The sequence below is a fragment of the Vollenhovia emeryi genome, unplaced genomic scaffold, assembly GCF_000949405.1.
Source record: "Vollenhovia emeryi isolate VEMERY1.0 unplaced genomic scaffold, V.emery_V1.0 DF939183.1, whole genome shotgun sequence".
NCBI lineage: Eukaryota > Metazoa > Arthropoda > Insecta > Hymenoptera > Formicidae > Vollenhovia > Vollenhovia emeryi.
The window spans coordinates 1,217,137-1,243,879 of NW_011967183.1; the positions used below are offsets into that span (position 1 = coordinate 1,217,137).

General features: G+C 36.1%; 2 protein-coding genes across 7 annotated transcripts; one reads left to right on the forward strand and one right to left on the reverse strand.

Moving 5' to 3' along the window:
- Positions 1 to 164: 164 nt before the first annotated feature.
- LOC105562871 (protein RER1) lies at positions 165 to 2,329 on the forward strand. Its single transcript, XM_012014014.1, has 6 exons — positions 165 to 306; positions 812 to 895; positions 972 to 1,076; positions 1,145 to 1,241; positions 1,305 to 1,522; positions 1,635 to 2,329. Exons 2-6 carry the CDS (start codon positions 821 to 823, stop codon positions 1,710 to 1,712), a joined length of 573 nt encoding a protein of 190 aa, XP_011869404.1. The 5' UTR covers positions 165 to 306; positions 812 to 820; the 3' UTR covers positions 1,713 to 2,329.
- Positions 2,010 to 26,675, reverse strand: LOC105562870 (diuretic hormone receptor-like). Of its 6 annotated transcripts, none has more exons than XM_012014010.1 (11): positions 26,656 to 26,675; positions 19,227 to 19,576; positions 8,197 to 8,383; positions 7,853 to 7,946; positions 7,343 to 7,436; positions 7,154 to 7,234; positions 7,005 to 7,093; positions 6,322 to 6,441; positions 6,079 to 6,264; positions 5,864 to 6,018; positions 2,010 to 5,636 (listed from the first exon to the last, which is right to left on the reverse strand). In XM_012014010.1, the coding sequence occupies exons 1-11, from the start codon at positions 26,658 to 26,660 to the stop codon at positions 5,495 to 5,497; spliced, it is 1,503 nt and encodes a 500-aa protein (XP_011869400.1). In that variant the 5' UTR covers positions 26,661 to 26,675; the 3' UTR covers positions 2,010 to 5,494. The 6 variants fall into 6 exon arrangements, with proteins under 6 accessions (XP_011869400.1, XP_011869402.1, XP_011869397.1 ...); XM_012014012.1 differs by lacking the exon at positions 26,656 to 26,675 and adding an exon at positions 26,460 to 26,632; XM_012014007.1 differs by lacking the exon at positions 26,656 to 26,675 and adding an exon at positions 26,243 to 26,310.
- Positions 26,676 to 26,743: the final 68 nt, after the last annotated feature.

Below are 26,743 nucleotides of genomic sequence, written 5' to 3' on the forward strand. Positions count from 1 at the left end.
AAATTCCACTTCTGGAATTTCCAAGTCTTTCTTATAAGAGATGTCGAAAACTTGGCGTAAAATAGCCATATAAAAACTCGACTCGGAATATTTAAAGATCGCGCGCATTTCGTCTGCTCATTGCTGCTGCTGTCGTGGCGCTACTGGCACTCGCCATTCGGTCATTCCTCGTAAAATTTTCCGCACTCTGCTACGCTACATTCTACGCAAGTAGTATGTCGTTGCTGTTGTGACGTGTTATATATTTTTTTTTTCAAGAAAATATTTGGCGGGTGTTGCGTGCGGTGGAAAAGACGGCGCAAAAAAGTAAGTAGTGGCGGATAAATGATGGGCGATATTTCGGCGTTATATACGTTTGCGTAAATGCGGGAGGAGGTTAGGGTTAGGTTAACGTAGCACTTGCTCGATCTCTGATGTGAGATCTCTCTCTCTCTCGCGAGATATACACGCTAATGAAGACTTCGAGAGCGAAATTCTTTTCTAGATAACGAATTAGGCTGTAGCACATGCCTCTGCGCCTACCTCTGCGTGCTCGACTCGTTGGCTCGATCGTAACCTTGAATTTCGCTCTTTACACTCTCTCAGCCGATGGATTTCCAACAATTAAACTTGCTAGAAATATTCCAACAGAGTTGTCACGAGTATAAATGTTGTAACGTTATGACAAATTATATTTGACAGCTGCACGTGCAATTGTTTCAACTCAATTTCATATATATTTGCAATGCGACTTGAATGTGCGCAGAGGTGGAATGGTGGAAATGTTGAATTAGTAGTGTAATCAATTTGCAAGAAAACTGTTTGCTTGCAGCGGCAGAAAATGATGCAGGATGAAGACTTGGGTGGTTCAGTGAGAAGAAATGTCTTTAGTCAAGGGATAATAAGAATATCACAGGTTAATATCATTGTTACAAACTTGCAAATTTCCCTCTATTCTAGTCTACATTATATTATGTTCTTTTCCATTGCAGATATATCAGCGATACTTGGATCAATGGACTCCCCACGTAATATCGCGATGGATATTTGCTTTATTCCTATTAGTACTTTTTATTCTACGTGTATTTATCTCTCAAGTATGGTATTCTCTATTATTCTCTAAACTCCATTCCTTTACGGCATATTTATAATTTTGCACTTGCAGGGGTGGTATATCGTCACGTACGCTCTAGGAATCTATCACCTCAATTTATTCATAGCATTCCTTACTCCAAAAATTGATCCTGCCATGGATTTTGATGGTAAGCATTTTTATAGATTAAGACTAAATTAGAAATTAAAGTTCATTCAACTTGAAATTACAGATGGAGAAGGTCCAGAGTTACCTACAAGATCAAACGAAGAGTTCAGGCCATTCATTAGAAGATTACCTGAATTTAAATTTTGGTACTCTGTTACAAGATCTACGGTCGTTGCCATGATATGTACCCTATTCGATTGCTTTAACATACCAGTATTTTGGCCGATACTTGTTATGTATTTCATAACACTGTTTTGTATCACAATGAAGCGGCAAATCAAGGTAAGTTTTTAAATCCTTTTTAATTTTGCTTGTCATTTTATATATTATATATTACGCTCGTTACACAGTTACATTGAAACTTGTAAAAAAGAGGGTCTTTTTCTCTTTGCAGCATATGATCAAGTACAGGTATCTGCCTTTCACCCATGGCAAACCGAAATATCAGAACCATGAAGACATTCGCGGTTAATATCGTCAAAATAAATGCAAGTAAAGAATATATTGTGCCTGTACAGGAGGGAGGAGACATCGTGAGCGTGTACATTTTTATTTCTCCCAGTACAGGGCGAGGAATACTAGCGAGAAGAGAAAGAGAAATCGAAATTTTTTTTATGCCATTAAAGGAAAAGGATATTGCCTTGTACAAGAAAGGATCGAGTCCTCGGAAGGACTTGTAACTCTAAAATATACAATGTATGGTATATAAACTGGAGTATCTTAATATATTTGTATCATAAAACTTGTACAAAATATTGTTAGTTCTTATCTCATTAAAAAAAAAAAAGTGAGGAAAAGAAATAATATGGTCACATCCGATATCGAATGCAGTTGTCAACGTAGACGAGTGTAACAAGTTCATATACACATAAACGATTTCTTTACTTGACGGGTGCTTTCCATTTAATTTGCCGTCTCCATCTCTCTCGATATCTCAAATCACTTAATTTTACTTAGGGAATCTACCAAAATATCGAAAAAAAAGTTAATTTTACTCGTTAAATTACATGGAAATGTATCTCTAGAATGTACTTATATGTACGCGAATATATCTGGGAATATACGTATAATAAAATCAATTCATCTCTCGATTTATACTTAATTATTACTATATTGTGAAATTGTTGTGTACAAAACTCTTGTTATAAATTGAAATTGGTTTTACGTATTTTTTTTACTATCCAGAACTGTCGCACAACATACAAGCATCGCTACAGTCATATAAATGGAAAGTACCCAATCAAATTTGGTTTTAGAAATTCTAAGGGGTATCGTTTCCTCCAATACATACATTCCATGTGATTTATTTGTATCTTTTAGGTGAGCAGCTATTTCAAGTTTTACTTGAATATCACTTTTCTCTTTAGTCCGAATCTATTGACATCTCTTCAAATCTTTCTAATATTCCATTATAAGGAGAATTCAAAATCGTGAAATGCAGAAAGCAAGATATGTATACACAAAATCAGCTATTCATCTATTATGGAAAAATGTTACTTTATTTTTATTGTACAAAAATTGTAATATCTATTAATATAAAAGGAATTATTGCATTTTATTATTGTAATATTTTACTTATTAGACTAGTATTATTTTGCATTTTACGACCTCACAATCTATCTTTTGGAAATTTTCTCTTTGACATTTATGTCCCGCAATAGCATATGGATATATTTAATTCGAGAGAAAGAGAGAGAGAGAGAAATTCATTACTACAAAGAATAAAAATATATTGCACGAGTAGTCCTGCTTATTAAAGATACACATCTATTTAATCGTAGAATACGAAATTTTATCGATACTTTTCTAATCAATTTTATCGAATTTTGATGATTAGTATTTAACCGGAAAGTATTTTTGAATAAATTTTTTGCGCTATCTTTAAAAAAATGATTATTTTAATTTCGCAACATTATGTGCAGAAATTTTAAAAACATATATATCTACTTGACAAAAATAGGATATAAATGCACATACAAGATATGTACATTTTTTACTAGTATGGTATTCTAAGATTAAATAGATGATTAAACGACTGTATTTTGTAATAGATTACTACAATAATATCCATGTATTTCGTACTCTGTGAGAGAAACGATGCTCACAATCAGTAAAGTGATAAAGTGAAATTTATACGAGAAGAAATTTGATGGAAAAATTTTTGTAAACCAACACAAAGTGGTTGGATTTATTTCATTGTACATAATGGAATATTTCTCCGTGCAATTCTTATTTTTTAACAACAATTACACACATTACAACTGCTTATGTATGAGTATGTGTAAAATGTAAAAGTCAGAATCAGCACATTCTCAAAGATTGAATTTTATATATAAACATGAAATATTTTACACTGTCCAAAGATATGTAGTAAGACATATAGTCATTATTATACGAAGGATAAGCTTTTCATTTTTACGGGTTTGTTTATGTATATAAATAAAAATAAATATATGCGTGTGCGCGCATGTATACATATATACAGAACATACACTCGCCGATAGAGTTAAATAGAGAAAAGTTCTCTACCGTTTAGCAATTACGGCCAAACATAAATAGGTTATTATAGACGCATGCTGATTCGCGGATCTTTATTAATTGATAAATTTATTAGCATAGTCACAAAATGGTTCAGGACTCATTTCATGCACCCACGGCGGGTGTTACACCTATTAGACACTCTGTACATACATATATGTAACTCGACGCACACAAACACGTACGTACATTTTTAACTGTAAATGTCTGCGGAGCTTGAGCTGAAAATTTGTATATCGCTTTAATCACTGTTATACCGTATTTCAAATGTGTGCAAAGAGAAAATAAAATTCCTAACGATCAGATTTGTTACATTTTGTAACTCCATAATGTGACTGTACAATAATCTTTCTTCATTTGATATTAATCTTATAATTGCAATAGTTGATGAAGTAATGGTCTAGAATCGTCAAAATTCTCAAGCGAAAAAGAAGAGAAGGGATTATTTCCTGATTTCTAATAAATTATGATGAGTGCAACTCGGTATCAGGTCACATCTGCGAATAATACATGCTGTATTTCAACACAGGTAAGTATATTTTGTTACAATTGTTACAAATTTGTTTAATAAATATACATTTTTGTTTTCGTTATAATCTGTATATTTTTACACCTAACTTATACCTATTATTATATCAACAATATTATCGATGTATCATGACCGATTTATTAAGTTAATATTCCAGTTGATTGGATTAATCAATGTCTCGTTGGAATAATTTGACAGAAACATATATCATCTTTAGGATCGTTTGCTGTAATAGGTGTTCCCTTGTTTAAAATGATTTTAACGTTTGATTAAAGAGAATACGAAAGAGAGACCGAGGAGAGTTAAAATTTCTATCGACACAAGTGCACGATTCCTCAGCATGATGCAGAAAAATCTTTTAAAGCTGAAATGGTTGCATGCACTAGTCAACGTTGACAATGAGTGAAGACGGCACTCGTCTTGTACTTGCAACAAGTTATTCAGTTTTACAGAAGAAACTCATTCACCATTTCTCTTAATTCATCTAGTTTTGCGAAATTGTATCGTATAATCGTATAATCGTATAATCGTATAATCGTATAATCGTATAATTGAGATTCTGATGTTACATACACGCACGCACGTTACATAAAATATTCTTTTTTACGGCTATCTATATTTAATTATCAAGTCAAAGAGGAAACCAGTTTTTCTCGCACTATATGCGAATAAAAAATATGTTGGAAAAACTGTTCTCTTTGAATAAATGTGCAATCCACATATGTTTGATATTTTCAAGAGAGAGAGAGAGAGAGATAATATATGGGTGAATTCTCTTTGGCATATTTTGCGAGTCGATATTGTCGCAATGAGGATATATACACGACATTGACATACGAACGCCAAAGATAAAATCCATATCCAGTCTCTCACTCGTGCCATCGTAATTTCGTAATCGAATAATAAAATCCCGCGGCAAGGGAGTGGAATTAATGATATGTGAGGATTTTGGCAAGATATGAAAAAATATGGAGAAAGATAGGAGGGGGATATTTGTTTTGACATATATTAGTTAATTATTCGCATTGAGAATTTTCGTGGGAAACGCAGCGCTACATATATAGCTGCATGCCCACTTGTAATCAACACACACACCCACAGCCTACCGACGCGACGACGTAATCTGCAATATTGCGACAACGCGACGGGTCTTGTTCCATACTGAAATCTCTCTCATGAATCTTGTCTCACTCGTTGAGATCCTCCGAAATAACCCCTTTGGATTTATCGAGGAACATGGTGGTGGAATTGAGGCCTATCACTGTCGTAGTGGTAGTCTCACTTACCGTAGACTCCCGCTTTCGATAGGGATTCGACGGCTGGCACAATCTGCGAGATCGATGACGAGAAAATAGAGAATCGACAAGTGAGTTAATCCAATTTCAATAGTCAAGATGAAAATGACCAAGTAGGAGCAAACTAAGCAGGTAAAATTAAGGGATTTGCGAGAATCGACAATTGAGAGCGATCTTGACATTGATTATTACGTTAAATATGTATAGAGATACGAGATAGATATTTTTAACACAAGGTACGCCCGCACGTTAAACGAGTACCTTATGCTCTCCGTTCTTGAACGAGGGGACCAATTGTTATAATACCTCCGGCGGTTGCCGAGATTTCGCGAGGTGCTCCAGCGTGCAAAATGATGCCTAACCGTATTCTGCACTTCGGTATTGAGGAAGCAGTAAAATAACGCCACGAAGAATCCCTGAAAGAGAACATTTTTCCCTTATTCTTAATCGAGTGTCACAAGTTACTCGATCTTTACCTGTGAAGAGAGCAAAATTGCGCGCGCATAGGAGAATGCATTCGCAACTTGACCTTCGGTGGGCCCAGCTATGACCAGGACGTACGTCACTCCTAGAAGTGGTATCAGCACCAGGAGAGCTTTACTGGCTTTCCGGTATTGCTGCGTCTCGACGTTGTTGGACGACCAGAGCTTCGTTATCAGCACCTACCGTTATCCAAAAGTTGTTTCATCTCGGCCGCGATTAGGCTACACTTGACTCACCCGCATAATCATGAAAAGGAACACCATGTTGACCGCTAGGACTGTTATAGCGGACGCTTGATAGAACCAGTCGTACGGATGCGGTATCATCCAGGGGCAGTGTTTCCAGAGCGCCATTTCCTGCCAGTGTCGTATTCGTAATTAATGCACAGGGTCGCGATATCGACCCCACAGTTAAGTAAACTAAAGATACGGTGGGTATCTAAGCAACGTCTTAACATTTCCTTTCTCAATGACTCCTACTATATTACTATTATATACTTGTATAAATATCTGTTCGGTATCATTCGTTGTAACTTTGCTCGATCTTTCTTTCATGTAATCTCGACGATTCCAGCGCAAGGTCTTTTCGCGAGCGAGCGATGAAGAGTAAACGCATCGAGCATCTCCGTCCAAGCCGAAGGTGTTGGATGACGTATATATTGACGTATGTATACTATATGTATAAACCTACCCCACATTTTCTACATGGATGTTATTCCTGCCTTTCCCCTCCCCGCGCGTCTCATCCTTGTCACGTACTTGGACGCGGCGCGTTAACAGGCGAACGTGACTGAAATTTTCATCGGTATTTTCGACGCCGTCCATTATCACAGCCCGTTACGGCCTGTCGCCATCGGGAAATGAAACATTTCTCGGCCGGCAACACGGAAATTCGCTGTCAGAGATGTTTAAATTCATACCTGGTTAGCTTGATTCATGATGTGGCTCATGACTTTCTGATCCAACAACTTGGCGATTCCCCACATGGCTATCACTAGCACCGGCACACCTGGGTGTAATTTGTCTATTAGTTTAATCTTGTCTTATCTTTCCCCGCTCGATCACTCACCCCAGCCAATTACCAGGCAGAGTCTCAGCTTGATATTATCGCCAGTGAAGGTTTTCACGACCAACAAATACAAGTACAGACCTATAAACACGAAATACAATCGTTCCTTCGCTATCTCGCGCGGCTATCTCGAAATTATATTCATTTCATTCTTCCCTTAGCAATTCATTCCTTTTATAGCTAACTCACCTTCGACAAACATCCAGAAAAAGTTTGTCAAGTGAAAGTAGTGAAGAAGCGAGAAGAACGTGACGCAAGTTGGTATATCCGTTTGCATCGACACCTGGAAATTGTATTATTAAGTGACAACCGAATCAATCTTCTGGGGCTTGTTGAGGAGCTAGATTTTATCATAAAAGTGCATTACAAAATGGAGATTTTCTCTTGGCGCCACAGGGCTAAACATTGTATTGTTGAGTTTCGTTGAGAAACTTGACCGAAACTCAACTGGTAAAATGTGACAATTATCATTATCTTTACGTTTCTCTTTTCTCTTTCTTATTCACCGCCTCGCTCTCTAATAAACTAATTTCAGCAGTCAAAGCGTATAATACATAGAAATTATTCATAATGAAAATGTAAATTGGAGAAATTTTAAATTCGGTTATTTGCTTTTCGAGATCGCAAAGGGCACTTTAATTAATGAATTCTCTGTTGGAAATAAACAAGGATTTTAACAGACAGTTGGAAAAAAGTTACCTGCATCACAGTAGTTAAGATCCACGTCAAATCAGCCAGGATATAAGTGAACATTAGATTCGTATGTATGTTGTTTCTGAGGCACCGTAACTCTCTACAGAAAGGAATATCAAGTAATTAGAGTCTTGAGGAACTCGAGCTGAGCAACATTTTCTCAGCATCGAGTTAATTTAGATTAGTATGGGCGGCTCAATCTGGGAGCAATCTCAATTAGGAAATCGGACCGAGCGCGGAACTGAATATGTATATGTATATCGTTTCGACCATTTGCTCCGAGGCGGAAACTTAACATTCATTTCACTATATTATTCCAAGAGTTTCGAAATAGTTGGAAATAGACTCACTTGTAATAGATGAATATACAGACTGCCATTATCAGAGTGAACAAGGAAAGGCTGTAGCCGATGAAATATAGCGTAGTCGTGATTTCTACACCGGGCTCGATGGTCGACAACCGCACGTCGCGGCACATGGAATAATTGGAGTAATTGTCCCAGGTCCCATTCGGCCAGCACCAGCGACTGGCGTTTTCTGCAACACATTGCCAATACTTGCTCTTGACAGTAGTTGTCTAAATACAAATATATATATTCCAATATCCCCGGCCCAATTTTTGCACCATCTTTCAACTAGACGTGCAACCGTCGCCTGCGTCGTTGCATTATTCACAACCACGAGGAAAAACGCAGGATGAATCGATACGCTGAAAAAGAGGTCGTTCGTCCCCGAAGTCGCTTGTAGCAGACCGCTTGTAGCAGACCGAACTGACAGAAGCAACATCATCACTTGCCGCGGAGGTAATACCTCGTGCAGAAGGGGAGAATCGAGACTAATTGACGAATTAAAGAGCTAGGAAAAAGTCTCATTTTCTATCTTGTTGATTATCTTACTAGTAGAGATGATAGAGATTGGCCAATTTTCACTCAAAAACTCATTTGATTAACAACTTTTCGCCTCGAAATAATGATCGACTACTCGTAACGACGCTTCGTTGCGGCAAGTTTGCAAAACTTGTTAGCGCGCTTCCATTTATCGCCTAGAGCTGCTCAAACAATAATGGGTGGCGCGAAAGTCATGGAGTGGGTCATGAAATTTCTTAATTATTCTTGGGAATTAACGATATGCACTTTACTGCAAGTTCTTATAATGTAAACTATTAGTTTGCGGCGAGAGAACTTTGCCATAGTTTTAATCAGTATAATAATGCTAACTCCACACGCGCGTGCACGCTCGTAACTATAAATTGCACTATTAATCCGTAAATATCTTTTTATTACAGAAGTACGTTCTGTAAATTATACAGATATAAAATGCCAGTTGTATAGCTTCATAAATAATTTGGAGTCTATTTTTCCTTACCAAAATATCAAATAATGTTTGAAATTTATTATCAATTGAAAATTAACAGATATGAAAGCTCTTGCAATTCAGCGAGATTGTATTTTTAATTTAATTGAGAAATACCGAATTTAAAATTAGGATAGAATGAAAGAAAGAAATTTATCGGAATTTGCATTGAGACTGAAATAACCGTCGAGGCTTTATTTCAATTTAAACACGCGTATTGTTTAGTGCTTTGTATTCGGATGTAGTCTTGTCGCAAGAGAGTCGAAAGAATCAGTTGTATCTATCCGATATGAAAAATAAGAAAAAATAATATCTCTTATTTTCACAGAATAGCTTACATTTTACTTTCATTAATATATGTGTGTATACAATTAATGGAAATTGAAGAGAAAGAATTATATTTCGTAATACTGACAAATAAACACTCGATATATGCACCTGATGTAATAATTAGACGTTGTGCCGGTAATGATTGCAATCACGCGCATGGTTAGCTCCCTAAGGATATAACAGTAACCGAGAAACTCTGTTGTGAGTAATAACTGTAATTGTTGTGCAGTAATTGAATACGTGCTTGTATATATATTAGTTTTGGGCAAAATACAATGAAAATACTTGGTCGTGTCATCGAACCATGATGCAGTAATAGCATTTAATAGTTGTTTAGAAAAATACTTCATTCTAATCTTCTGGAAAGTCCAAGTCACTTGACTTTCCAGAATAAAATAATAAAATATTCGTGTTGGTAGATAAAGATTACGAATGTGATTTCGTTTCCATCTGTTGATCAATAATCTGACGAATATTTTTCGTCAACAATAAAATGCGTGCCGATATAAGCGGACTCAAGGAGATTGTTATTTTTAAATGGTTTGCCTTCTCCTGGCTCGTACCCTTGTTAATTTCCCAGGAGCATGTGTGGACTTGCCAACCTACTCTTCATTTAATCGCCATCATCTATTCTAACGTTTCCATACGCACCGTCGTTGAGATACGCATGCTGTGGGAGATGCTTACCAGGTGTTGACACAATTCGATAATCAATAATGTGGCGCATGAATAAATCGGAGCAGATGCTCTTGTTGGTATTTGTCGAAGCAAACGCTTGAAAAAGATATCAGAGAAAATTCCTCCTATTCGAAATATATTTCTCTTGCAAAACTAATTTTATCGATTATATTAACCAGCTGTTCTGTGCTTTCCCAAAATATTCAAGATATCAAAATAATCGTGCAACAACTGCACAGTAGTGTGTGTGAAAAAAAGTCATCGATAGAACAATTAATCGGACTTGCGCGAATGAAATGTAATACAAGTGAGATTCTCCGCATAGATGTGTCATTAGCCAAGTCTGCAATTTAATTACAAGTTCATTAATAGCACGCGCGCCACAGGTTGGTATCCGCTCTTGCTCGCTCTTCTCACGTTCGCCTCGCTAACAAATATCGACGCGCGTTCCTTTCAGACTACACGTCTGTGGTAATGCGACACTTTGACGACGTTGAAATTCGATTAAACGTCTGTCACTCCGACTTTTAATTAGCGATTCGCCCCGCCTCTTTCGTGCCTTTTTCAACGCGCGTCCTTAGTTTTAATAATACTTGAAAACCTCTACAAACTGAAGCCCTTTATACTTGGCTAGAGGCTAGAGGATGTGACCAATATAATTTTCGAATTAATAGATGTAGATTTCTCTCTCCCTTTCCCTGTACTTGAGGAGATAATTAATCAAAATGAATAAGCTCGTTGCGCTTCCGCATTAAATGATTCATCCATCACTGTAAAATGCAATGCGATGGAAGCAACACTGCACGAATAATACTCTTCACATATCTCTCGTCCTGTTTATTTGTCTTTCTCTTCCATCTCCCGACTCGAATGCGTGAAATGAATATTTGCGTCCGAGCTCTGTTGGCAGCACTTTACACGGACTATACCCTGGAGCATTGTACTCTTTCTCTTTCTTTTTACTTTCACATCGGAATATCGGATGAGCATAAGAGAGATATATCCACTCCATGTTAAGCACTACGTACCGTGTTAATAAGTTGTCGCAAATAAATCTCGTTAAGCGCCGTGCACGCGTAAAGTGAGTTTCTTCTCCAACACTTTTCCTTCAACTTTCTCGAAATACTTTTTTAAATTAATATAAAATAGCTCGCATGCAAATAATATTCCGCTCCATTTCACAGGGCTTCTCTATCCCGATTGTATTATAATAATGTACTGGAAACTGTATTTAATTGAATCACACTTCTCCGGATTCACTTTCAAGTTTGACATGTGCGCGCGAATACCTACGCGTTGACATAAACATCGTTATTGGAACGTGCGCTCGTAGACCAAGTCCCCCGATCTCCGCATCGATACTTGACTAACTATCGATAATAGAGTTACATCTGATAATAACGCATCGATTTTCACTACCACGCCACTCTCGGCATTCGCAAATATTCGCAAATGTCGCAGAAATTTATGGTACGTCTCCTGTAATGAACCGTACGTAACATAATTACCCTGTTATAAATGTTCCCTCTAGGCAAGCACCAACGATTTTGCCATGGTAGATAGGAATCCATTTGCAATTTATTTCTTCACACAAATAAATATTCTCTTTCAATCAAAACTCTCGAGATTTCGAGAAAGAGTCAACTCCAGACTAGTCACAGCTTTTCCATCATCATTTTTAATATTTCCAATTGAAAACTACGAATATGTTATCGGAATAATATCTTTTATTCTCATGTCCTCATATGTGCATTACACTATAATTAAGGAAAACAGTATTCGCCCAACCTATTTGTAAATTGTATAAAATATTACTTTCAATCTTGTAGCGATGCAAAATGCGACCGACAGAATAACCATTTCGTGTTCGACGGCTTTTTCACTGATTGAATAATAAATATTCATAAATGATGCGTCGCATTAATTACCCACGCCCATTGTATTCTGCCACCGCAGTCGGTCGATGCAGCTTGTCGGTCATGCGATCGTAAATATCACCACCTCAAAGTGATGCTCAAAAGAAAAACTGTAATAAACAGTTAACCCAACGAGAAAATCATTGTAAATGGACTTGACATGATTGCAAAGAGAAATTGCCCTATCTTTTGTAAATTGTCGCTTTCTACACCAAGTGAATATCAAGTTGGATGGTGCACAAAATATAAAATTGATAGCCGACAAAAAATACACGTTACAAATGCAAATGGGGTAATTACAAAAGCTCTCTGCATGCAAATAATCAAGCCTTAAAAATTGCAGTGCCTGCTCGTTCTTTATTCAAGTAGTTTATCAATAAAGATCCGAACAATAAAATATCCGATAAAACGAACTAAGAAAAAATGAAAAGGTTAACCGTGACGGTTTTGACCTTTTTTTTGTAAATTATTACACGTTAATCAAAGATACTTGTTTTCGATGTCACCACCTGTAAACACTTTTACAAAGGTGTGTTCTCAGGCATTCTCTTTTGTGAATTCAAGCATAAACATATGTGTAATATAACATCGCCCAACAGCTTCTCTATGCACTCAAATAATTATACGAATGGTTAGAATTTACATCTGTATATTTCTAATAAATATCCAAATAGAGATTAGAAATTAGCATTCGCAACTCTGACTTGCATTTCAGATATCCTCTATACGACGGACTTTGTCTCCAATGATAAAATAGCAATTAGAGTATATAATGTTGTTTACAAGATCTTGTTAATGATACGTCCATATGTCGGTGGACGCGCACATGAATAAGTGCTATATTTAGTTAGTTATGACAAAGTTATTGTTACGGCTATCTATAAAATAACTTTCCTTTTTTTATTCCAAGCCCATCAAATAGATATATAATCAAATCAATTTATGAAAGGTTTGATACAAATGTAACAATTAAATAACAAATGTTTGCCTTAATGTTATATGTGTAATTACCGTAACATTAATCTTTTATGCTAATTTTAGTCAAAACAGAAATGAGTTGTTGTAATTATAACCAATTGAATTTTACACGACGCGTAAACATTCGAACCTTAATTTGTTCAAATATAAGCTGTTTGATTTGGATTGCATTATTCATTAAAAGTAATATTTCATCGATTCAATATTTCAGACACAAGATAGCTACAGCCGACGGTCAATTCTGTTTCAACTAACTCAGCAAAATTCAAGATACTATTTCTTCGTATGACAAGTATTTTTTACACTATCTCTTAAAATTTTCCAAATCCTTTTATAGACTTGTGACAAAATATAAGTTATTTGTTCCAATTTATCACTCGATCATTGTCAGCCTCAGTTATGATAGATTAGCGCGTATACACATTGCCTCCCGTTCCCAATACTTTTCATTCGCACGTAAACAGACAATAATGTGTAAAACTTGTTATCGAATAAGAAGAAGGATGCTCGAGTTTTTCTTATTATATGACAGCTGCTGACGGTGCTCCCCCTACCAAATGATCGTTTGGGGAGCCAGAGATCAGAAAGAATCGACAGCTTTCTTTCTTTACGTTGTAGCCAATATTGCACATACATACCATATGTATATAGAAATATAGATACAGTCAAAACAAAAATAACTATCTTAACAAATTTCTTCTTTTATTCCAATTTATCAACTTTGTCAGTAGATTGGATCTTTCCGCTTACAAGTTTCTTTAATTCAATCGCATTGAACGTTTACATGTTATTAAAGTTGAATTAAAATTTGTACTTTTGGTCTCCCTCTCTCTCTATTTTTCTTATTTCGTCGGTCTGCTGATCTCTTCAATACGGAATATGACAAGTTTATTCGTATTCCGAGGTCTTTTTTCTAATGTTTCGTCCCGAGAGAGCGACATCGTGGAAACTTCAAACTTGTATTCTCGAAAATGAACTACACTCTCGGGAACTGTGTCGGTATAACGAGCAACATTTTTTCCCTCGGAACAGTTTGAGATGCGTTAATTAAAATAAGCGCGTAGAGCTGTTTTCCATTTTGCGCTTGGCTTGCGCGAATCGTTACGTGGCGAGGTCTTAAACGAGGACAAAGTGAATTAACGTTAGTCAAAGGACGAGTTAGGGAAAACTTGATCGATATCTGTATTGAAAATACTGTAAAACTTTTTTGGGAAGAGAATAACGGCGAATCGATAATTAGGTATTTGGCTAAATACTATCTCTATATTTACGTGCTATATAAAAATTCATACTGTGCACCGAGGAGAAAATAATTTCACGGCGAAACGTTAATAACGCAATGCATTTCTCGATAAACGTGTGACATTTTAAAACGCCTCTGTACTTTTTATAATCCAACTTGTAGTTCATTATTGTTGGAACGGAAGGCGGAGAGAGGGAGGAGCGGGGAAAAAACTCAAATAAATAGGTAAACAATTGCAAGTCTTCCAACAAACATGGACGTTTATACATATATTTATTTTTGCGTGTGCATTTGTATGTTAAACATGATAGTCGGATATCGTGGATGGCAGTAATCACATCATATCGTCTAAATTGATTAATCGGGAAACGCGCTTAATCAATTTCGACCATATGATACTAATTAGTGAGGTGGAGGGAGGGAGGGAGGAAGGAAGGGAGAACGAACCTAATTAATCAATTATTCTAATCATTGTATTTTAGAAAAGGGAGACTTTTTAATTGCAGTGGTTGCCCTATATGAAAAGAGAATGCTTACGCGTTCATGTCTGTACGTTATTCCTTATGTTGAAAAATGTAACAATAACCATTTATTTGACAGTCGTTACAAGATCAATATCAGAAATAATTATTAATATTTATATCGCTCAACAATTGTATATCATACGTACAGAGAAGAAAAAACCTCTCTCTCGCGCGCGCGCGCGCTTCACAATGCTGCTAACTGAAAAACATAATAATATCCGAATAAATGTTTCCGAGCTTTTTCACGTGCATATGATTCAATTTCTGGCGCAAATTGCCTGACAGAAGCAAAAGGCCACGTCAGCGGATAGACATCGTAAAGGACGCGTTATACCGATGCTCGAATTGAATCATCCGTGAACGAATGCTTCTCTGTGACCATTTATATCGAGTTCTGATGTAAAATAAAAACCTTGTTATACAATAATACGATAATATGATGGGGAGAAAGAGAGAGAGATTCTCACGAATGATTTCGTTAACCGCGAGAAAGCACTGTTTTAATTAATTTAACTCGAGGCAGAGGTTTGAGTGCCACTTTCTGTATCGGTACTAGAGAGAGATGCCTTTAAAACAACCTCTCAGAATCTCAGTCGCTCTTTTCGATTTCGAGCGACGGCAATGGTAGACCAACCCTCTCGCGCCAACATATATTCGACTCTTTATTTTACAGGAATTTTTTAACATTTATTTATGTAATTGATTTATGTAATATGAGAACTGACATAAATTCTTTCGTTTTTCTTTTCGTATTATTATACCGTAAGAATATATGAATAGTAAATGTAGGGTTAGAAAATCACGATTGCATGATTTATACGATATTAAATCAATCGAAAAGAGAAATGGCGTGTCAAAATTTAGATACGTCTCTTTTTTCCGAAATTTTCTGCTTTCTACGTTTGATAATTACAAGGTACACGATCGACCGATGATCGTTGATCGTGAAATTTCCGATTCCGTATATTCTTGGTTTTGGTAGAAATATATATCGATAGAAAGTTTCCAGCGAGAAATGACTCGTCGATCGACGAATCATGCCTTAGCGGGTCTCCAATACAAGTATGTTCGGACGTGTAACGAAATATCTACATGAATTATTTATATTATGAATATTATTCAAATTAAGGAGATTAAAAAAAAGACATTCATATAATTGTAAATCGCAATAATCGCTTGAGATTACAAGATGATCCCACACTCTATGTGAAAATGCAAAAGACTCGTGCGTAATGATTTCCGCGTATAAATTGTCATGTAATTATTAACTGCATGAATATAAATTATATATTTATCACAATCTGAATAAATTGTTAAAAAGACTTGTGCCTGCGTAACTTTAGTCTTTATATTTGACATTTTTGCAACATAATATTTTGGATGAAACTAGTAATAAATTTATGTGCGTGCATACGTATGTGAAATTCATGATATTGGAGATGTTTGTAATTACCATATTATGTAATTACCTTTTACTTAAAGATTAATAAAGCCGTCAACTTCCTCAACATGTTTGCCTGCGTATGCGCATTTAATTTCACTTTTGTGTGAAACTTTGCATAGTAGAAATGTACCCTTAATTCAGCTTTTGTGCGAATGCCGAGTTGCAGCTGTTACCGTTTATTTCCCTTACGGACCTGCAGTGAGCACTGGTGTTGCTCTTTGTTCCTTTGTCCGGTACTTTGAAGCCCTGTTCCGCTTTGACGCAATAATCTCACCATTTGGAACCATCAATACCTGCTAACTTTTTCCAATATTCTCAGCTACCATGGCAACTGAATTTCAAGCTTATTTTTCAATTTAATTACTTATTAGAAACATTAATATACGATTTAGCAAGAATCGTATTTTTAAGTCAGCCCCTAAAAAGAGGGAGTGGTAAATTTGAATGAAATATTCTTTACGATTTGTCTCTTGGTCCATTATTTCTTATTACTTTCTCCCCTTTTCTCTCTCTTTCTCTGCCCCTTTATCCATCTTCTTCTACTTTCCTTTCTTTCTCTCATTTCGCTCCTCGTTCCGTTTCTTGTATTATTAATATCTTTGAAATGGGATACTTATCTACGTATGCGTAACAATATTTTAAGGGAATATGTACACTGAAAATAATTGGTGTTTCCATCTTTGGAATTTTACAGGACTGTACAAAACATTGTTAGCGCATCTAATTGGCAAAGTTTCGCTCATTATCATGGAAAAGGAGAAAAAGAAAAGTTCTTTGCTTTAATCGGAATTGCAACTGTTGTAGAATAACTCTTTAGAACCTTCAACGGGGATTTTTCGCAAAATTGACATATTAGAAAAAAATACCTAGTATATAATGCAGCACACAATAAATAAAAATACTTGACTATTTATTGATAAATATCAAAAGAAGAATTAGAAAGTTAAGTGTGCCATGTGAAAAGAAAAATTTACAAAGAGCACCACAATTGTACAAATTGAGCTTTTCCGATGATCGACATTATATTGTAAATAACTGCTTGAGACGATAAATAGGATAAATTTGTCTTTGACGATATACTAATATACATTTAGTGCATTTCAGAATGTGGTTATTGCGGGTATCAATATCCAATCTAGCGTCGACAATTTGATATTCCTATAAAGTCACAGCACACGAGCGCGCGTGACCACTGCTTTATGAATTTCCTCCCTCCGTACTTTGCTATATACCTATTATATATACCTATGTTCATATATCGGCTGTATCATTAAAGCTTTCCTCTTACGAGGTGCGATGTGTTACTTATTGTCAGTATCGGACCGTTCCGTTCCATGTATCGCGATAGCTTCGTTTGCTTTTTGTGTTGAAACGCGGCTCTTTAATTCTTTATTATCTAACTCTCAAGTACTTGTTCTTTATTCAAGCTACTTTTGTATAGATGGATATGTTATATTTAAAAGTAGACAAATTCATTTTAATAATAATCTGAACCTTAAAGAAAAAGAAATAGTTTAGTTTTACGTATTAGGAAATAATTTTTTCAGATTCTTATTTAAAAATATTGTATTGTACACAGATACATTTGTTAATAATCTCGACATTCTGTACAGTACACGATAAAATTTCGGCACAAAATCAAAAGAAAAGAAATTTTCTTCAATCTTTCGCGTATTATTTCCTAATCTTTTATATATCGGTTAGGTGCGCCAGATGCAGTTCATATACTCATGCGAGATCACGTGTCGAGAGTAGGCCGATCTAGATACAATTCTTTCCAAGGCTTTCTATATTGTAGATATAACTTTCGTAACTCGAGGAAAAACAACGCGCTATAATATATAAGTTAACAGTTTAATTGAAAACGATATTTCCAAGTTTTCTGGCATTTCTGGCGATGTTTATGCAGAAAGTATAATATATGTATATTATTCGACTCTTATAACCTAAATAAAAACTGAGGTGTTTTGTCATTTTTTAGAATAATCCACTCTATAGGAAACGTTATATAATATTACATTATTCGATCAAATTACGATTGGTTGAAGCTAAAATCTAACTATAGCTTTGTCGAGTCTTGACCACGACTATACCGGCCTTAATTTTTTCTTTCCGATTACTACGTCCGACTCGTGTGCAAAATAAATCGCGGCTAAATAAACGTTAGAAGGATATTTGTGAAAGTCCCGAAAGAATCTAACAATCTAAAGGATAATAACGAAAAATGTGGAAATTGATACTAGAAAATGTTTAACGTTCAACAAATACTTGCTGTTTGATGAGAAAATGTTCAAGTCTAAATTCTCATCTTTCTAGACTAGATGGACTACATTTGACACTGTGTCCTATGAAAAGAGAATTTCGTGACATTTTTTCAAGGTGATTTATTCAAGTCACGTTATTACGCAAAAATACTTTTACGGCTTTGAAAACTTTAATTGAATTAAACTTTGCCAATATAGAAACTTGCTTTGACCGAATCTGGATTAAGACTTTTGTAGATTCTCCCCCTCTCTCTATCTCTGCAATATCAGCCGACTTAGTGACGAGCTTGGATCATATTGAGGAAGCTGAGATGTATCGTAACAAGACTATAATCCATCACTTAAGCTGAGGTTCAACGTCGTCAGCGATATACTCGCAAATTTTAAGAAAATTTCGTTTGCGGAATTAAATCGTGCAACATGTAGACAATAAATCGATATTATCGGTTTTGACATATTTATAATGGATTCCATAAAACAAAATTTTTAATCGATTTGAAAACATAATGCTTATTAATATTTCCTTGCAACTTGGCAGTTTGTCAGCTTGTCTCTAAGCTTGGTCGTAATTCTAGATCGCTATTCTAGAAAATGTCTTTCTAACCGTTTTGTAAATATGCTAAACATTGTATAAAGGCGCGTGTACTCACGAGTGTTATCGTAAGGTATTCCGTTGAGCTCGTCGAAGCAAGGGATAGTAGCCAAGGTGCCGGGAAGCGTCCGGGGCCAGCACAGTATGGCGTCCCAGCTCACTTGGCATTCTAGCTGTTCCTGCTTCTGGTTTTCGCGTTCCTGATGTTCGCGTTCGAAACATTGGAGCTGCTCGACGCTAAACGACTCGTTTAGTTCGTTAATGTAGTTCAAAACGTTGAGCACATAATTGCCACCGACTAGCGGCTTTGTGCCGTTCGTAAGGGACGAGGCCATGCCGTTAACGTCGACCCTTCGTACAGCGCTATTTTTCTCACCGAGACGTCTCGTTTCGAAAAGACAAATGTATCTGGGAAACAGAAAGAGAGGTCTAAGTTTCTGCGATACCTCCAAATGTTTTCTTATTTATCAACAGGAATGATAAAGACCTTCCACTCATTTGATGGACCAATATGGACTGTACAATGGTATTTCAAAAGTTAATATCTACAAAATATGTTTATCTGCAATGAACGTGTACCTTTTCGAATCACTATCTGAATTTCAAGAAATCGTATACATATACTCTGCAAATTGTAAAATATTTTGACAGTTTTTACTTTTTCTATGTACTCGGTAGACTATTTATATTTATGCTATTTCTAGATCAAGATAATATTATTGAGATTATTAAGACTGTCTTTCTTTCTTTATGAAATATATTTTGTCCTGTGTCTTCCGTATAATATTGGAAAAATTATACATATAAAAATTAAGTATACTTAAAGATTAATTGTATAATATATTGTAGACGCCTTAGATATTTACTAATGTAAAGATTTAAAAACTTTTGGAAAAACTATTGAATTATTTTCTTTACATCTTTTTAAACAATAATCACCGTTTTGTAAATTTTCTTAAATCTTCGCAATCCGTCATACACGTGTTTGTTGAATTTGTCTCAAGAATGCATGCGTCTCAAATGTTATCCGGTACTTTTCTTGTAACGTCGGCAAGTACAAGGAAAAGACCAAACGATCTTTTTTTCTTATTTTTAGTCCGTCCAGAGCTTGGTATCGTTGAAACTGTTTTCTAGGTATTATATATAATAGATGGATGCCAACAAAACTTTTCCACGGGTTGCTCGATTATAGAGAATAAATTGTATGTATATGTACATGATTCTATATTTTTAATCTATTTGTTCTCTCTCTCTCTCTCTCTCTTCCGTAATATGGAAACTCGTTGAACGATAACTTTGATGAACGATGACTTGAATGAGTATTCAGCGAAACATGTGTGCGGCTGTGTCCTACATTGAGATATGTTCTACTTAATTAGGAAGAGATTTTGAATTAGAAAAGGGAGATTATACAATATCTCATCAACGTATCGCGGTTACGAATTTTGTGGTTGTCCAAGTTGATTTACCGGCAGACATGCACCATCTGGTTAATTATCAGTTCTTTCATTCGCCGACATACGCTTTGAAAGATAAACCGAAAGCCAAGGTGTTTTCTTCTTTCTGACATGTAATTATCCCCTTCGTATCCACCGTGGAGAATCAAGTTCTTCCGCGAGAGCATACGCTCTTTGAGAAAGAAGAAATTATGATATGAGATTCCCGGGGAAAATTTTCTAAACATTTTTCGAGACGGAATATCGCGACTCAAGTCCTCCGTAATTTCACAATTCGCGTACGCTTTGAAGTACGAGATCCGTAGCTCGGATCGACTGTCAAACGGTTGCGATCATCCATCACGAAGCTCTTGGTTCGCGAAGATGCCACTTGGCAACTATTAGACGAAGCTCTTGGATATACTCGAAATCAATAATATCGACCGTCAATAGTCATTCCTACAGACGCAAGTCACCAACAGTGTTGGAAGCTGCGGCAACTCGAATTCTCCCATTATTCGGCAAGTACCTCTCATATATATAGGTGCTTCAAGATAGTGGTCCTAGAAGCATAGGGCAAAGGTGGCACCTACAGCGACCAAATATTCCAAGCTGGTTGTCTTGCATTCTCACACGAGTATGTAACACTCGCAATGTTCTTTCTTGGTACTAATTATCCATAAACCGTCATAAACACCATGCATTAATGTGTGAACAACACAATAATATAATTATCAGTTTAATGATTTCGACGGAATCAGCGAATCAATGTTGTAAAAAGCTTGCAAACGCTCAAGTTTTAATTTACGAAAGCTGTATTCTCTCTCGACGAGATTTCTCGAGAGAGCGTCTTCGTTTATCCAACGAATTAATGTCCAAGTTTCACTCGTTCGCAAGGTTTATTCTTTTGTTTTCTCTCTCTCTCTCTCTCATCATCTTGGTTCTTTGACCTTTTTCCGTTTCGTACGGAGCCACTTGTAGGAAACTTGTATGAGCACGTCATTCACAAATACACGCACGCATAAATGTCTCTTTCGAGAAAACCGAATTGACCTCTCTAATTCCGTATATTTCTATTTTCTTCTTGTTTCTTTGACAGATATTGTTTGACAAAGACACAACAAATCGGAAAGAAAAGTAAGACGTTAACCACAATACAGAGTTTTTACAGTTTAATAAATTTTGCTACATTTTCTATTCTCTATTTTCTTAGCTTTTTCGCTAGCCTGTTTGCTTCTTCCTCTCTTCTTTACATCTTTTTTAAAGCTCACTGCTAGAAAATTACCTGATTTAAACAACTCTAATTTTTTTTCGTCAATTTTTTAATACATTTATCTAGAAAAATATAATATTCTCTCATTCAAGGATCGTTAATCTCGCAGTTTTATCCTCGGTAAGGACTCGCACTTTCCCCTTTTTAATCTTGGAAACGATGTACCCAACCTTCTCAGCTTCCGTAATCTTGGCGAGAGACGCGTTAGTACTCTGGGAATAAGTTCCGGATCGCTAATTTAAAAGCGATTACTCAACGCGGTGTACTCAATGAGGGATCTCTATCGGCGATTTCGATGCTGCCTTCGAAATATTCAGAGGCAAATTCCTTTATTGCCCTTATTGAGAGAAGACGGGAGGGAGACAGAGATTGTAGCTAATAAAAGAGAATAAGTATATTGTGTGTAAATGGTATGGAATGATTGTATATAAATTATATAACATATTTTATGCCACAGAGCTTTTTCACGGGCAGGAGCCCGTGAAAAGATTCCGCGAGAATTTTATCATCCACGTACACGCCTGCACTTATTTTACATTATACATATAAGCATTCTTTCCCGAAGACAAATCCTTGGAATGCTTATTGTTAGTAAAGACACACGAAAAGAAAAAGACTTAACGGAAGTGACAATGACAGTCGAGAATGTAAGCAACTGCATTATGAAATTGTCAAGTTTTTTCGTGTGTTTCCAGCTTGATAGCACAATAGTACCATACCGTCGTCGCGTCTATCGGCTGACACGCGACTACTAGCCGGCGGCGCAGCGTGGCGACGACACGTGTTCCGGTTCCGATTCCGATTCCGGAACGAGCAGTTCACTACCGGTCATTCTCGATTGCTTTGGCTCGACGACACGCGAGAAGCGGTCAGCGGTCAACTTTATGATGGCTGCGTTCGCTAGGCGCAGTACTGCCAGACACTAGTCGGTCTGGCACCATTATTACAATATTCATAATTTTCGCAATAGCGATCTTATCGTTGTTCACTTACTCTCTTAAATTTGCACTGTTAAACATATTTAAGCTCTTAATTTGCGAAAAAAAAAAGTTTAAAGGCTCAACTTTTTTATTCGACATTTATCACGGCGCAAAGTAAAAACGTGGGATTTATCGCGGGATACTCGAATTGTTAAATAAATTAGTCGGACATGAGAGACGAATCTATACATATATATGTAAAACGACGTAAGAATGTTGTAGAAGAAATTTCACTATCCAATGTCTTTTGTAATATATCTTTTGTTAAATAGTAATTTGCAAAATATAATGACGTATCGGTCTCAGCAAATAGTGCTGCACGGTTTCACGCTCCGATACGCGGATTTTCTAGGGCCGATGCCTGGAGCCGACGATGACGACTGAGCTCTGCTACCACAGGATAGAACAAGGGACAAGGAACGAATACGGACGAGCATGCGCCACTGCTCGCGCGCGACTCCTCTCCACCGTTCACCGTCAACGGGTAGTCGGAATCGTCACCCCCGTCATTCCCCCTCAAGGAGCAGCGGATAACAAAGATTTCTATTTTAAACCAGGAAGAACCATCCGGATTGTGCTTCTTTTCAAGGAAATATCTACAACCCAGTATAACCACCGAGACGAAATGAGATTCACAACGATCTGCACATGGATTAGTTATGACATTTTCTTTCGACAAACTCTACTTACACACATTTCTACATTTTCCTCTAAACTAAATGACAACGTTTTAATTAAAGTATTCTTTTATTTATCCGCGTATTCAAGTATCCAATTTCAGATAAAAGGCGATAAAAGTGAGAAATGTTTCTCGTATATATAACCAATGTACGAGCACATGAAGATTTAATGAATATTCCGTAATAAAACAAAGTAAAACAAATCAATCAGTGTGCGAATAAATAACAAAATGAAAGGAAAAACCATTCAGGATACAAAATATTCATTTTCATAGTTTGAATTTGTTTGAAGCATTTGGTTGAAAGTTATTAATTCTACGTTAATGTTACAACGATCGAGCTGGGGTAATTAAAAAGATAAAAATGGTAATCTAGTAGAATATTTCAAGGTGTCTTGAGATTAAAGTTTTGTCCGGAATAGAATATGTATTTTATTTAATATAATCGAGTTTCATTATCATTTCACATTTAATTGAATTTAAAAACATATTAATTTCAATTAAAAGTATTCCATTTTACATACGTATATTAATATTTTATTTCGACATCTGCCATTAATTATACGAGAGGAAAAACCTAGTTTACAGATGTATAAACTAAGAAAGTTATTTATTTGTTACATAAATTTTTTAATTAAGAAAGACTAAAAACAATTATAGCTTACGAGAAATGATGTGTATCGACACGATCTGAGCATCCCGGATTCATAAAGTTTAAATCCCTCCCCTCTCTCTCACTCTTCATTAGTTTAAAATCATCGCTTTGCCTATTTTCACATCCGAATATTGACGCAACGATGGATTATTTGATGGGAGGGAGGAATGGGAGGGCTTTCGACAAACACAGATGACTTTCAAACTCAAAGTAATTCTACCGAAATAATAATGTAAAGGTAAAAGTCGACAATAGATTATTTTTACAAAAAAAAAAGGCAAAAAGATTGACAATACTCATTAGGATGACGTTTAATTTACATTTATAATACATATCTTTGACGTGCATTTAAAATGGCAAAAGTTTGACAAGTTAATCACATATCTGTGCGTTCGTCCGTTATTTATTTTCGTCAGTCGCTAGTACGAAAATTTCGCGGAATAAAACTGTCAACCCTTTGTCAGATTCGTGTACAATTGTCGATATCTGTCCGTCGACTTGATCGAGCCTGCGGCATATAGTCTGAAATATTCATCTCCTGCGAAATGCCATGCGTATATGTGAATATGAACAAAATAGCGTCTCGACTCACGCATGGATCAGGTGCACATTTTCAAAAAATATCGCATCTAATAAAATTGCTATTATGTGTACATTATGAGAAATTAATAGACTGTGATTGCATGTAATTTTCTTCTAATTAAAGTAAAAATTGTTAGAAACAAGGGGTATATGTGCATATAAAGCTGGAAATGGAACATTCCTACATGAATATCGAAAAGTTTAAACCGTCGGCATTTTGAAAAGAAATTATCCCTTCCTTTTCGTCCCCCTATCAGCTTATTTTTGCAACTTGTATATACCTATGTAGGATATAATTATAATACTTTTACTCCTGCTTGGAAAACACCAGCTCAGTTGTCAAAACTTTTACGTTTCCTTTAATTGCGAGAAATTGAAGATAGCAAACACTAACAATCAGCGACATTTTTTAAATAATTTTATCTATGTTGCTTCTTTTTTTACTAAAAAATGAAGTTTAAAGAAAAACTGTCCATGTAGATTACTATCTGTATAATCTATTGGCAAGTTTACTTGAAAAGACAATTTGGACTTTTTTCTCTCTCAGTTATATCGCTGATTGGAAAATGGTGTGTAGCAACAATATGACCTTGTGGTACACTTGTTGGGTCAACAATCAACAAGTTATCTTTATCAACGAGATCGCCTTGAAAAATATATCATATGTGTGTTTCATATACTATTCTAGATCCTAATATTATAAATTTGATCAAGTATTTTCTTTGAATGAAAGAATAAAATGTTTTGTTTCGATAAATTTGTGTGCTCGGTAAACCAGACTTGCTAAGCAAACGAGATGCTTATCTATACGATACGGTTAATGTTACCATTGAACACAATTTGTCGGCACAAATGTGAAATATTAAGAGTACGTTTTAATATATTTTTATACGTCACGTATTTGTATATATGCTGTTAGGGAGGTGTGTGTAATTAATTTCAAATAGGCAAGCGAAATATTTATTCTACAATAATAATATACACCATAATTTCCTGGGTAGGGGAATAAGTTAATCTGCCTATTCAACAATAATAACCGGCCACTTTTAGAAACCAAAATAATTGGATTGTTAATGAAAAGCTTGCAAAATAAATCCTTTATCATTATTCGTCTTACCTTTCGAACGCCTCTTGATGTGCTCTTTGCATTCGTGATGACGTGTTTACGAAGGAAAAAACTCACACACACAACATTTCGGTGATTGCACCACACCATGGGAAATGGATGAGAATCGCGTCATGGCACAACGTAGACTGACAATGAGAAGAAGTGGAAATTTCAAAGGGAAAATTGACTCGGTCGATGGGCCAGCAATTGGTCGATTGGCGCGCGCTTTAACGGTCAATCAACCAATCAGGTCTCCCTGTCTCCTCCGTATCGTCTGGTATTATAGAGTGTTGTAGAGTAATGTAGAGTAATGCAGAGTAATGTAGAGAATGCAGAGTATTAGGGATACATTGTTATTCACTTTTCAATTCTCCTCCATAGAATAACCGAGTATGGCGCACACATGTGCTTGCGAGCCGAGTCCTCGTTAACAAGTCACAAATTTAATACGTTATCTCGTAACGCGCACAGTTGGTTACGGTACTATGCGCTGTTTACGAGCGACATATTTTATCAGGGTCGCTGCGCCTCAATTATCTCTGTTAAATATTAACTATACCAATAAAGCACCGTCTTACGTTATTTCTCGCGGAGAACGCTCGAGTCATCAAGGCCGAATTACTGGTGTAGCCCATCTTTCCGTTTCTATGGATTACCCATTAATAAGTAGACTTTTTCTTCTCTTCATTTCATTAAAGCATATGCGCGTACGTACGATCGTCTTTATCATTTTTAAGCTTAAAAAATCAAGTTGGGTTACGTCACTTTGTTTACCTCATTGCGCAAGTCCGTTGCACAAGTGGTCCAAAACTAGAGTGGAAAGTATCTCGCTGCTGATTGGCTGACCGCCATGTTGAGCTCG